The sequence below is a fragment of the Ranitomeya variabilis genome, chromosome 2, assembly GCF_051348905.1.
Source record: "Ranitomeya variabilis isolate aRanVar5 chromosome 2, aRanVar5.hap1, whole genome shotgun sequence".
NCBI classification, from domain to species: domain Eukaryota; kingdom Metazoa; phylum Chordata; class Amphibia; order Anura; family Dendrobatidae; genus Ranitomeya; species Ranitomeya variabilis.
Window position 1 is genome coordinate 877899234 of NC_135233.1, and position 14130 is coordinate 877913363.

Here is a 14130-nt window from a genome sequence, read left to right on the forward strand (position 1 = left end):
TTGGGCAGAGGAACCAAATGGACCATCTTAGAGAAACGGTCACACACCACCCAGATGACAGACATCTTCTGAGAAACAGGCAGATCTGAAATAAAATCCATCGAGATGTGCGTCCAAGGCCTCTTAGGAATAGGCAAGGGCAACAATAATCCACTAGCCCGAGAACAACAAGGCTTAGCCCGAGCACAAACGTCACAAGACTGCACAAAGCCTCGCACATCTCGTGACAGGGAAGGCCACCAGAAGGACCTTGCCACCAAATCCCTGGTACCAAAAATGCCAGGATGACCTGCCAACGCAGAAGAATGAACCTCAGAGATTACTCTACTGGTCCAATCATCAGGAACAAACAGTTTATCAGGTGGGCAACGATCAGGTCTATCCGCCTGAAACTCCTGCAAGGCCCGCCGCAGGTCTGGAGAAACGGCTGACAATACCACTCCATCCTTAAGGATACCTGTGGGCTCAGAGTTACCAGGCGAGTCAGGCTCAAAACTCCTAGAAAGGGCATCCGCCTTAACATTCTTAGAACCCGGTAGGTATGACACCACAAAATTAAACCGAGAGAAAAATAATGACCAGCGCGCCTGTCTAGGATTCAGGCGCCTGGCGGTCTCAAGATAAATCAAATTTTTGTGGTCCGTCAATACCACCACCTGATGTCTGGCCCCCTCAAGCCAATGGCGCCACTCCTCAAAAGCCCACTTCATGGCCAAAAGCTCCCGATTCCCAACATCATAATTCCGCTCAGCGGGCGAAAATTTACGGGAAAAGAAGGCACAAGGCCTCATCACGGAGCAGTCAGAACTTTTCTGCGACAACACTGCCCCAGCTCCGATCTCAGAAGCGTCGACCTCAACCTGAAAAGGTAGAGCAACATCAGGCTGACGCAACACAGGGGCAGAGGAAAAACGGCGCTTAAGCTCCCGAAAGGCCTCCACAGCATCAGGGGACCAATCAGCAACATCAGCACCCTTCTTAGTCAAATCGGTCAATGGCTTAGCAATATCCGAAAAACCAGCAATAAATCGACGATAAAAGTTAGCAAAGCCCAAAAATTTCTGAAGACTCTTAAGAGAAGAGGGCTGCGTCCAATCACAAATAGCTTGAACCTTGACAGGATCCATTTCAATGGAAGAGGGGGAAAAAATATATCCCAAAAAGGAAATCCTCTGTACCCCAAAAACACACTTAGAACCCTTCACACACAAAGAATTAGACCGCAAAACCTGAAAAACCCTCCTGACTTGCTGGACATGAGAGTCCCAGTCATCCGAAAAAATCAGAATATCATCCAGATACACAATCATAAATTTATCCAAATAATCGCGAAAAATATCATGCATAAAGGACTGGAAAACTGACGGAGCATTTGAAAGACCAAAAGGCATCACTAAATACTCAAAGTGGCCCTCGGGCGTATTAAATGCGGTTTTCCACTCATCCCCCTGCCTGATTCGCACCAAATTATACGCCCCACGAAGGTCAATCTTAGAGAACCACTTGGCCCCCTTTATGCGAGCAAACAAATCAGTCAGCAACGGCAATGGGTATTGATATTTAACAGTGATTTTATTCAAAAGCCGATAATCAATACATGGTCTCAAAGAGCCGTCTTTTTTTGACACAAAGAAAAAACCGGCTCCTAAGGGAGATGACGATGGACGAATATGTCCCTTTTCCAAGGACTCCTTTATATATTCTCGCATAGCAGCATGTTCAGGCACAGACAGATTAAATAAACGACCCTTTGGGTATTTACTACCCGGGATTAAATCTATGGCACAATCGCACTCTCGGTGCGGAGGTAACGAACCAAGCTTGGATTCTTCAAAGACGTCACGATAGTCAGACAGGAACTCAGGAATTTCAGAGGGAATAGATGATGAAATGGAAACCACAGGTACATCCCCATGAGCCCCCTTACATCCCCAGCTCAACACAGACATAGCTCTCCAGTCGAGGACTGGGTTGTGAGATTGCAGCCAAGGCAATCCTAGCACCAAATCATCATGTAGATTATACAGCACCAGAAAGCGAATAATCTCCTGGTGATCCGGATTAGTACGCATAGTTACTTGTGTCCAGTATTGTGGTTTATTATTAGCCAATGGGGTGGAGTCAATCCCCTTCAGAGGAATAGGAGTCTCCAAAGGCTCTAAATCATACCCACAGCGTTTGGCAAAGGACCAATCCATAAGACTCAAAGCGGCGCCAGAGTCGACATAGGCGTCCGTGGTAATAGATGACAAAGAGCAAATCAGGGTCACAGATAGAATAAACTTAGACGGTGAGGTGCAAATGGAAACAGATTTACCAAGCTTTTTAGTGCGTTTAGAGCATGCTGATATAACATGAGTAGAATCACCACAATAGAAACACAACCCATTTTTCCGTCTAAAATTCTGCCGCTCGCTTCGGGACAGAATTCTATCACACTGCATACTCTCTGGCGACTTCTCAGTGGACACCGCCAGATGGTGCACTGGTTTGCGCTCCCGCAAACGCCTATCGATCTGAATAGCCATTGTCATGGACTCATTCAGACCCGCAGGCACAGGGAACCCCACCATAACATCCTTAATGGCATCAGAGAGACCCTCTCTGAAAGTCGCCGCCAGGGCGCACTCATTCCACTGAGTAAGCACGGACCATTTACGGAATCTTTGGCAGTAAATTTCCGCTTCATCTTGCCCCTGAGATAGGGACATCAAAGTTTTTTCTGCCTGAAGCTCCAAATGAGGTTCGTCATAAAGCAACCCCAAGGCCAGAAAAAACGCATCCACATTGAGCAACGCAGGATCCCCTGGTGTCAATGAAAAAGCCCAGTCTTGAGGGTCGCCCCGGAGCAAGGAAATCACAATCCTGACCTGCTGTGCAGGGTCTCCGGCAGAGCGAGATTTCAGGGACAAAAATAATTTGCAATTATTTCGAAAATTCTGAAACCCAGATCTATTCCCCGAGAAAAATTCCGGCAAAGGAATTCTCGGCTCAGATACAGGTGCATAACAAACAAAATCTTGCAAATTTTGTACCTTCGTGGCGAGATTATTCAAACCTGCAGTTACACTCTGAAGATCCATTACAAACAGGTGGACACAGAGCCATTCAAGGGTTAAGAGGAGGTAAGAAGCAGCTAGACAGCAATTAAGGGCTAGGCAGCAAAACTCTGAAGGGAAAAAAAAAAAAAAAATTCCCTTAAACACTTCTCTATCTCCTGCTTCAGCCCAAACAATTAACACTTTGTGGGCCGGTCAAACTGTCATGATCTCAATGGCAAGAGAACATAGCATCAGCATATATAGGAACTAGCTCTTGGAAGATGGGAACTGAGCTGACCATGAACTAAACCTAACACACAACTAGCAGTGGCCGGGTAGCATGCCTACGTTGATTCTAGATGCCCAGCACCAGCCGGAGGACTAAATAATGCTAGCAGAGGAAAATATTAGTCCTAGCTCACCTCTAGAGAAATACCCCGAAAGGAGACAGAGGCCCCCCACATGTATTGGCGGTGAATAAAGATGAAATAACAAAACGTAGTATGAAAATAGGTTTAGCAAATTTGAGGTCCACTTACTACATAGCAGAAGACAGAAAGAACACTTTCATGGTCAGCTGAAAACCCTATCAAAACACCATCCAGAAATTACTTTAAAACTCTGGCATTAACTCATAACACCAGAGTGGCAATTCCTGTTCACAAGAGCTTTCCAGACACAGTAACGAAACTACAGCTGTGAACTGGAACAAAAATGCAAAAACAAACATGGACAAGAGTCCAACTTATCTAGTAGTTGTCTAGGAGCAGGAACAAGCACAGAGAGGCTTCTGATAACATTGTTGACCGGCAAGCAACTAACAAAGCAGCAAGGTTATATAGCGACTCCCACATCTTGATGGGAACAGGTGAACAGAGAAGATGAAGACACCAGTTCAATTCCACCAGTAGCCACCGGGGGAGCCCAGAATCCAAATTCACAACAGGGAGTGCAGCGCCCCAGAGTCCTGGTCGTTGCAGTACTGTGGCTCCGCCACTAAGGGGAGCTACGGTGCGTCCGATGGCACTGAAGGAGTTCATCTGATCAGGTATCACAGACACCAATACATTTCACAGCTGGGCCTCCGGGGGGAACTAAGGGTTCTATTCATTAGGCCACTCCCCACCATAGTGGGTAAACTGGGGTCAGGCAGGAAGTTAGATCAGAAAGCTGACTGGATTGGACGAAGCAACACCTGGTGGCAGAGGGTGTTGTGGAGGAAGAGACAGTAGGGTCTCTGTCAGGGGTGGGATCCTGACAGAGGCTTGGCATTGAAAAGAACGTAACGGGTCCGCGCCAGCTCCGGGAAGCGGCGGGACCCAAGAAAGGACTAGAAGCGAGATAGATTGTGCTGAGTGAGAAACGAGATCAAGCAATAGGAGAATACCAGTAGGGGTCATGCTGTAAGACCGGAGCAACACCCTACTGAGGCGCATTACCGGTGGCCGGAACGCCGAGGGAGTGGAATAACATTCAGCTTCAAGCAATACTCCAAACAGCGGCAGGGCAGTCAGTCTCAGGCGGGCTGTCTCACCTAAATCACCTATGAAGTCTTGGGAGGCAATTGCGGGAGAGGGGCAACTCTAGGGTCCCGGAAGAACTCCAGGCCTACCCGACAAACGGGTGCCGTTCTAACTGTGACATCAGGAAGGGACGGATGATTAGCAGAAGATCAGTTAATCGAGTTGTTGTGAGGGAACTTAAGAAACAGACACAACAGTTGTGGGGTACTTTCCGTAAGCATAGCAGGGAAGGACTACAACACATAGCGCTAAGAAGGAAGGCACCGATTTACACCTGGGAAGAGAACTCTGGAGGTGCCATTGGACCGGCCGGACTTGCGCAGCCTGGTGAACCGTATTCTGGACTGAGGACCCAGAGATCTTCAGTAAAGAGGTAAAGAGACTGCAACCTGGTGTCCTCGTTATTTACCGCGACCTGCACCCCACAACTGCACCGTTACAACACCACTTATTGCACCGGACGTCCCCCACTGACAGACAGGGCCACGGACCGGGTCTAGCCACCGTGACAACCCCAGAACTGATAACTCAGAGGCCCGGCTCCGGGTACCCCTCGGCCCTGCGGCGGTGTGGGGGCGCTCCATCATCATCCAGCGTGCTGCCTCAGACAGAAAGCTTCCAGCAAGGAAGAGGCTGCTGGGATGAGCTGCTGCTGTGGGAAGGTGAGCTGTGCTGTGTGCCTGCGTGTGTGTGTGCTGTGTGCCTGCGTGTGTGAGAGTGTCTGTTACGTGAAGTTGTGGTGCCGTAATCTCGTGCATGCGGCATGCACTCATGCTGTTATGGGTACCTTATCAGTCCATCTATGGGCAGTGACTTCATCCTGCTTCTGCGACCTTCAGCTGTTGGTCTCAAAGCTGGACATCTGGCATGAGCTGTCCTTCTATACCTTGGAGGTTTTTTGATGCCCTGCTGCTAGCGTCTTGTCTGAGTGGATTTTTAGTGCCATTGAGGGGGTCATAACAGACATATGCTTTCGTGTATCAACAGAAAATGCTTAGAGGCTCACTCTGACTAAAATGAACAAAGCCATGATTAGTACTGACTTCTCCAAATCACCAGATTACAGCAGCACATAAAGTGTTTTTAATCTTCAATATTTTAATTCAGTTGTTGCCTTTGAGGGTCTATAGATGGCCCTACTTATACGTTTTTCCTGGCTTTGTACTTTGAGCAAGGCCTTCATGAGTGTAAGAGTACATCAATTACACTTTCAAAATATTTGAAAGAGGCCTGACAGTTTTTGCTTTGAATGGTCTATTGATGACTGTGTTACCCTCCTTAAAAAAATGTTCTGGCTTTGTACAAAGTGCAAAGCCTTTATTAGTGCAGGAGTACATGATCTACACTTTCACAATATTTGAAAGAGGTCTGCAAGTTGATGCATTCAAGGGTCTATGGAAGACTGTATGACCCTCTTTATAATTTTTTCCTGGTTTTGCACTGTGTGCAAAGCCTTTATGAGTATAAAAGTGCCACAACTACACTTTCTTAATTCTTATGAGGCACTTCAGTTGGTGCCTTTAAGGGTGTATGAATAACCCTCCTTATGCTTTTTTCTGGCTTTGCACTGTGTGCAAAGCCTTTATGAGTTAGGGGTACCACAAAAATGCATTATTCAAAATATTTGATTGAGGCACTACAGTTAGTGCCTTCAATGATGCTTAGGTGACATTGGCAGGCTTTGCACTTAGTGCACAGGCTTTATGAATTCCAGAGTACCATTACATGAAAGTTTAAGCAGGTAGTATATGAGGCCCTGCTTTAGGTCCAATAAAGGGTGTGTCTGGGTCCCTCTTTCCTTAAATTTTTGGCAGTTCTTGCTTCCTTCAGAAATTACACTAAAATTTCCATTCTTTTAATAAAATGTTCATTTATTTCCTTAACTTAAACCCAAAAATGCAATCGAGCTGAAGGCTGCTATCAAAGCAACCTGGGCATCCATAACACCTCAGCAGTTCCACAGGGTGATCACTTCCATGCCACGCCACATTGATGCAGTAATTGATGCAAAAGGAACCCCGACCAAGCATTGAGTGCATTTATTGAACATACATTTCAGTAGGCCAACATTTTGGATTTTAAAACAATTTTTCAAGTTGGTGTTATAAAGTATTCTAATTTACGAAGATAATGACTTTTGGATTTTCATTGGCTGTAAGGTATAATCATCAACATTAGCAGAAATAAACACTTGAGATATTTCACTATGTTTGTAGTTACTTTATATAATATACGAGTTTCACTTTTTGTATTGAAGAACTGAAATAACTTAACTTGTTGCTGATATTCTAATTTTGTGAGAAGCACTTGTATATTCATGGTTGAATGGGTGGACAGTACAGAGATTAATCAGCTTCCAATAATAAACTACTGCTTATTCATTTGTCTACTTGTCTGGCTTTTCTGTACTCAGTTACTATGGACTAGGAGTATGAACTCTGGCAGTAGACAGGGAGACACCAAAGAAGTTTGTTCACTCCCCTACAAGTTATTCAGTGCAAGTATCCTCCTCTCAGTGCTCAGAAGGATCACATTGTGTGTCATTCATGAGCGCTACTTCATACTTCTTTACTTCATAATGTGCCTCCTGTACTGTAGCATCAGCAGGAACTCCTTCAGCATGGTTGTACCTTTGTCAGATTAGGCTTCTTTTACACTTGCCATGATTTTATGGCCCGTTTTTGCGGCCCCAATAGATTTCTATGGGGCTGCAATATTTTCACGGTGTACCATGCGCCATATGGCCGGGAAGGCTGTATTTATGGCCGTGAAAAAAGATCAAGCCTGCTCGATCTTTTTCACGGCTTACGGACACGGCCTCCATTGTAAATCAATGGGGCCACAAAAACAACGGAAGGTTGTTTTTATGGTGCACCATGACTTCCTGTTTTGCGGACCTCTGTTTTTTTGTTCCCAATACTTCTGCTATAGTATTGGGAACCGCAAGTTTTTTGCGGTCCGTTATTGCAGCAGACCGTGAAAATTGCGGCAATACGGCCCACAAAAAATGCCCGCAATAACGGGCCGCAAAAAACAGTTAAGTGTAAAAGAAGCCTTAGGCAGCCTTTTTCTGTTGGATCGATGGGTTTCAAGAGGTAGTACAGCAGTGTTGAATAAACACATGATTTAGTTATACTTATGCAGGACACAGCGCTATCCTTCTAAGCGCTGAGAGGAGGATACCTGCTCTAAATACCTTGCAGGTTAGCGATGACACACCTAAGGTCCCTCTCCATTCAATACCTGAGTTCATACTCCCAGAGTCCCAGTGCATTGTAGTGGACTGAAGCCAAATCAATTAACATAGTGACTTGCAAGTGTAAATACCTTTCCATGCTGACTAGAATTAGCTAAAAAATTAGTGTTTAGTTACTCTATACACATACATAAGTCCTTTGCAAAATACTACAACATACAGTACATATCAGTCATATATGTGTAGGTCAACCTCATGCCAAACCAAATAATACAGCAGCATTCTGTATGTGCCAAGATGCATGCAAATATTAAATATATAAAGCTGCATTATTACTATATAGAATACACTTACAAAATGGAAGTACTTAGCACACAAATTGGCCAATTTGCGTGTGCCCATCAAGCACAATAAGGCAACTTTTCTCTGATGGGATTCTAGCCTAAGATTTATCAAGTTGACATCTATGAGGCCAAAAAGCCTTCAAAATTTTAAATGGTGGGTAGGATCCAGCACTAGTTAAAAACAGCCTTTAACTGATGGGACAAAGGCTCATTCAACCCAGAAGGGAGACACTAACTACCTCTTCTTTTTGTTTATTTGTGGTCCACCACGTGCAGCTAGCTTAATCATATTGTAGCATGGACTACATGAAGGAATCCTGTGTTATCTGGCACAGATAAATTAGCATCAGAGCCTACAGGATGTGTGCACATGCTGTTTTATCATGTGGATTTTTCTGTTGCCAAAATTTATGTAAAAATCATTAAACAAAACAGGTTTCATGAAGTGGTGTGTTTTATGCTATTTTTGTATATGGGGCTATTTTTCAGGTTCAATTGATTTCGTGCTCAAATTTGAAGGGATTTTTTTTCAAGCAGAAACACCATAAGATTTGACTTTTAAAATTATGTTCATAGTTTCATTAACGTAAAACTGGAGGAACACCCAGTACATATACAGTAGATGTTAAATTGTCAGCCTCAAAACTTGAAAAATATGTACTCTATCAAAAATTTTACACATATCATCAGGGCATGAGGTTGGACTGGGGAATATCCGTTGTTATATTTGAGATGGCAGTAAATGGGCAAAAAAAGATTAGGAAACATGAATCCTCGTTTGTTTGGAGAGAATGTAAAAGTAGTTGTAGAAATATCATTACTGCGATACATATAACTGTCACTTTTGTTTCTTTAATTGATCAGCCGCTTACAGATAATTTGAGAACAATTACATATATAAGTACATATGTGATATTTTACCGTTTCTCTGAGTAATACAATATTTGCCTCCTGGAGTGTACATGGGCTGCAGCAAGCCCAAACTTCCCATTCAGGTTTCCAGTAAAATATAAGCCAAAGCAATCCAAAGGAAAATATATAACCTGCAAGGCAAAGGGCTTTCTTCCATCGAAGTGTTCTGTATCCAAATATTTCCTGTAAGAAAGAATGAAAAAAAAAATCAATGAAAGAGTGAGCAAAATGAAATTCTAGTTTTAAGAAGCACTCCTCCTCCCATCAAGTTTTTGTCTTCTTAATATACTGCAGTCATCATATTATATAGCACTGTGTACTTACAATTGCACATTTTGACTTTCCACCCAGTTAATTCTTCTCTTTTCTCTGCTCTATGTAGAAGCAGAACTTATCTTTTCCCTACATGAATAATTTCCCCACTTCAACTCTTGACCCAGCTGCTCTGCTCCTCCCCTCACTTTTGCAGTAACTTATGACTGACCCAGGATAATTAGACCTCTTGTTTCTACATAGAGCTTAGAAGTATTCAGCTAGTCTGTTTTAATCACATAATATCATAGATCTAATGGAAAAAAAGAGAATTAACTGGGTAGAAAGGCAAAATGAGCAATTGTAATTACTAGTGATGAGCAAGCACTAAAATGCTTGGGTGCTCTTTGCTCGGGTCAAGAAAATTTGAATAGTCGGGTACTCGACCCGAGCAACGAGCTCAATGTAAGTCTATGGGAGACCCGAGTATTTTTACCACGATCCCCTTGGGGGTCTTTTAAAGGTCTAAAAACGTCTGAAAATGATGGAAACACTGCTCAAATGACACGGGGACATCATGGGGATCGCTCCTGGAAGCATTCCTGACTCCTAGTTCACAGCTGTAAACAATTTTTCCGAGATTCATGCCATTTTTCCTGGTGCCACAAAAAAACACACTAAAACAAAACCAAAACGGATTTTGCTGGGAAATATGTTACGGTGCATCCTTTGCAGGTTAATGACTTGTTTGTAAGGCCAAATAACTAACCCAAGACCGAAAATTTCCTCCATCACTTGGGCTTACTATAGACGCAGCGTTTTTTAAGCAATTTTCAACTTTAACGTTGCTTTCAATCACTACAAATGCATTCACTGGGAAATGTCATTGTAACATTTAACAACCCTAGCTGGCCATGTGGTGTGTGACACATAAGCAGACCCATCTTGTTTCATTTATGAAGGAGGAACTCTTAAAGTCACAGAGCCTATTTGTACTGGTGCATCAGGCGGCATTAGTCTTCTTAAAGGGCCATTTTTAAACTGTGGGTCTCCTAAACTGTTGTAGCCTATGCTGGGAGTGGATTGGCTGCCAAGAATTACGACGCACCACAATACCCTTGTCATAAGATGTCCAGGGGGGACTCCTGGAAAAGTGTTGCATTGAATTCAAGGCCTGCCCTGCTACCAATTCATATGCACCCCAATAAGCCTTTGAACCCACATACTGGATGGGCCCATGAAAATCCACTTCACAATATGCATTTTGTACTCCCGTACTCCTTTGTTTACACAGTGACAGCAATGTCTGCCCTGCTGCATAGTCCTATGCACCCCATTACGCCTTGGAACCCACATACAGGATGTGCCCATGAAAATCTACTTCACAATATGCATTTTGTACATCCATAAGTCGCCAATGATAGACATAAAAGGTATAACTTAATCTACCAAAGTGATTATTAATGGGGCTTCAGTGCAAGATTTCCAACATATAGAAGTAAATGGCATTTCCACGCCAAAAAAATTAATTACATTTCCATGCAAAGTGTGCGTTTTCTCCACAGAAACACTTGAAGATCATGATTTTTTTTTGACTGTTATTGTATCAGATAAAGAAAATAATGTTGCTTCCCTGAAATCAGCTTCTGATGGAAAAAAAAGCATTCAGTAAACTGTTAAACTGTAGGCACAGATCGTACATTGCAAGATGGTGGACGTTGAACAAGGCATGGTTCCAAAAGTTTTTTTTCAAATGTCAGAAAAGTGCGATCTTCCCCTACCAAATCCATTTCTCGATGTTCAAATAAAAAATCACATATAAAATCACACGGGGTTAAGGAGAACTAACTGTAAGGAAAAAAAAGGAAAGGATTTTTTTTCTCTTCCACCAAAACTTGCTAACACTGCAAAGTTGTGGCTGATAAAAATGTCACCAATCAGTCAAAAGCATGAAACAGATTACTTTAAATCCTTGGAAGACTATAAAGTTTACTAATGTGACTCAAAATGATGTCTTTTTTCAGTTAAGCTTTTGAGAATACTCAGCAATGCAGTTTGAATGACGTGATTGGAGACAGGAGACTGTTACTTTGAAAAAAATAATACAAAATTGTGCACCATGAAACCTCAAGCTGTCAAACCCTTTCTTGGTTTTCAAATGGTAATGGAATCCCGACAATATGTTGAGAGCAGGATGCACTACATTGAAGGACGATCAACATTTTGTCTTTTTTAACCCCTTTACCCCCAAGGGTGGTTTGCACGTTAATGACCGGGACAGTTTTTACAATTCTGACCACTGCCCCTTTATGAGGTTATAACTCTGGAATGCTTCAACGGATCTTGGCGATTCTGACGATTTCTCGTGACATATTGTACTTCATGATAGTGGTAAAATTTCTTCGATATAACTTGCATTTATTTGTGAAAAAAAACCCCGGAAATTTGGCAAAAATTTTGAAAATTTCGCAATTTTCCAAATTTGAATTTTTATGCCCTTAAATCACAGAGATATGTCACACAAAATACTTAATAGGTAACATTTCCCACATGTCTACTTTACATCAGCACAATTTAGGAACCCAAATTTTTTTTTGTTAGGGAGTTATAAGGGTTAAAATTTGACAAGCAATTTCTCATTTTTGCAACACCATTTTTTTTTAGGGACCACATCTCATTTGAAGTCATTTTGAGGGGTCTATGTGATAGAAAATACCCAAGTGGGACACCATTCTAAAAACTGCACCCCTCAAGGTGCTCAAAACCACATTCAAGAAATTTATTAACCCTTCAGGTGTTTCACAGGAATTTTTGGAATGTTTAAATAAAAATTAACATTTAAATTTTTTTTACACAAAATTTATTTCAGCTCCATTTGTTTTATTTTACCTAGGGTAACAGGAGAAAATGGACCCCAAAAGTTGTTGTACAATTTATGCTGAGTACGCTGATACCCCATATGTGGGGGTAAACCACTGTATGGGCGCACCGCAGAGCTCGGAAGGGAAGGAGCGCATTTGACTTTTCAATGCAAAATTGACTGGAATTGAGATGGAACGCCATGTTGCGTTTGGAGAGCCCCTGATGTGCCTAAACATTGAAACCACCCACAAGTGACACCATTTTGGAAAGTAGACCCCCTAAGTAACTTATCTAGATGTGTGGTGAGCACTTTGACCCACCAAGTGCTTCACAGAAGTTTATAATGCATAGCCGTAAAAATAAAAAATCAAATTTTTACAAAAATTATCTTTTCACCCCCAATTTTTTATTTTCCCAAGGGTAAGAGAAGAAATTGGACCGCAAAAGTTGTTGTGCAATTTGTCCTGAGTACGCCGATACCCCATATATGGGGGTAAACCACTGTTTGGGCACATAGCAGAGCTCGGAAGAGAAGGAGCGCATTTGACTTTTCAATGCAAAATTGACTGGAATTAAAATGGGACGCCATGTTGCGTTTCGAGAGCCCCTGATGTGCCTAAACATTGAAACCCCACACAAGTGACACCATTTTGGAAAGTAGACCCCTTAAGGAACTTATCTAGATGTGTGGTGAGCCCTTTGACCCAACAAGTGCTTCACAGGAGTTTATAATGCAGAGACGTAAAAATAAAAAATCATTTTTTTTCACAAAAATTATATTTTTGCCCCCCATTTTTTATTTTCCCAAGGGTAAGAAAAGAAATTAGACCACAAAAGTTGTTGTGCAATTTGTCCTGAGCACGCCAATACCCCATATGTGGGGGTAAATGACTGTTTGGGCGCATGGCAGAGCTCGGAAGGGGAGGAGCGCCATTTGACTTTTCAATGCAAAATTGACTGGAATTAAGATGGGACGCCATGTCGCGTTTGCAGAGCCCCTGATGTGCCTAAACATTAAACGCCCCCACAAGTGACACCGTTTTGGAAAGTAGACCCCCTAAGGAACTTATCTAGATGTGGTTTGAGAGCTTTGATCCCCCAAGTGTTTCTCTACACGGCTCTAACGCAGAGCCGTGAAAATAAAAATTCTTTTTTTTTTCACAAAAATGATTTTTTAGCCCCCAGTTGTATTTTCACAAGGGTAACAGGATAAATTGGACCCCAAAAGTTGTTGTCCAATTTGTCCTGAGTATGCTGATACCCCATATGTGGGAGGGAACCACTGTTTGGGTGCATGGCAGAGCTCGGAAGGGAAGGACCGCCATTTGGAATGCAGACTTAGATGGATTGGTCTGCAGGCATCACGTTGCATTTGCAGAGCCCCTGATGTACCCAAACAGTAGAAACCCCCCAAAGTGACCCCATATTGGAAACTAGACCTCCCAAGGAACTAATCTATATGTGTTGTGAGAACTTTGAACCCCCAAGTGTTTCACTACAGTTTACAACGCAGAGCCGTGAAAATTAAAAAATCCTTTTTTTCCCACAAAAATGATGTTTAGCCCCCCAAATTTATATTTTCCCAAGGGTAACAAGAGAACTTGGACCACAAAAGTTGTTGTCCAATTTGTCCCGAGTACGCTAATGCCCCATATGTTGGGGTAAACCCCTGTTTGGGCACACGGAAAAGCTTGGAAGGGAAGGAGTACTGTTTTACTTTTTCAATGCAGAATTGGCTGGAATTGAGATCGGACGCCATGTCGCGTTTGGAGAGCCCCTGATGTGCCTAAACAGTGGAAACTCCCCAATTCTAACTGAAACCCTAATCCAAACATACCCCTAACCCTAATCCCAACGGTAACCCTAACCACACCCCTAACCCTGACACACCCCTAACTAATCCCAACCCTAATCCCAACCATAAATGTAATCCAAACCCTAACCCTAACTTTAGCCCCAACCCTAACCCTAACTTTAGCTCCAACCCTATCCCCAACCCT

General features: G+C 42.9%; 1 protein-coding gene across 1 annotated transcript in view; it reads right to left on the bottom strand.

Moving 5' to 3' along the window:
- LOC143808073 (putative cation-transporting ATPase 13A4) overlaps nucleotides 1–14130 on the bottom strand; it is a 370353-nt gene that overhangs the window by 272926 nt on the left and 83297 nt on the right. The window contains exon 2 of the mRNA XM_077290330.1: nucleotides 9026–9199. Coding sequence (XP_077146445.1) covers nucleotides 9026–9199 — 174 coding nt within the window. The remainder of the gene's footprint in view (nucleotides 1–9025; nucleotides 9200–14130) is intronic.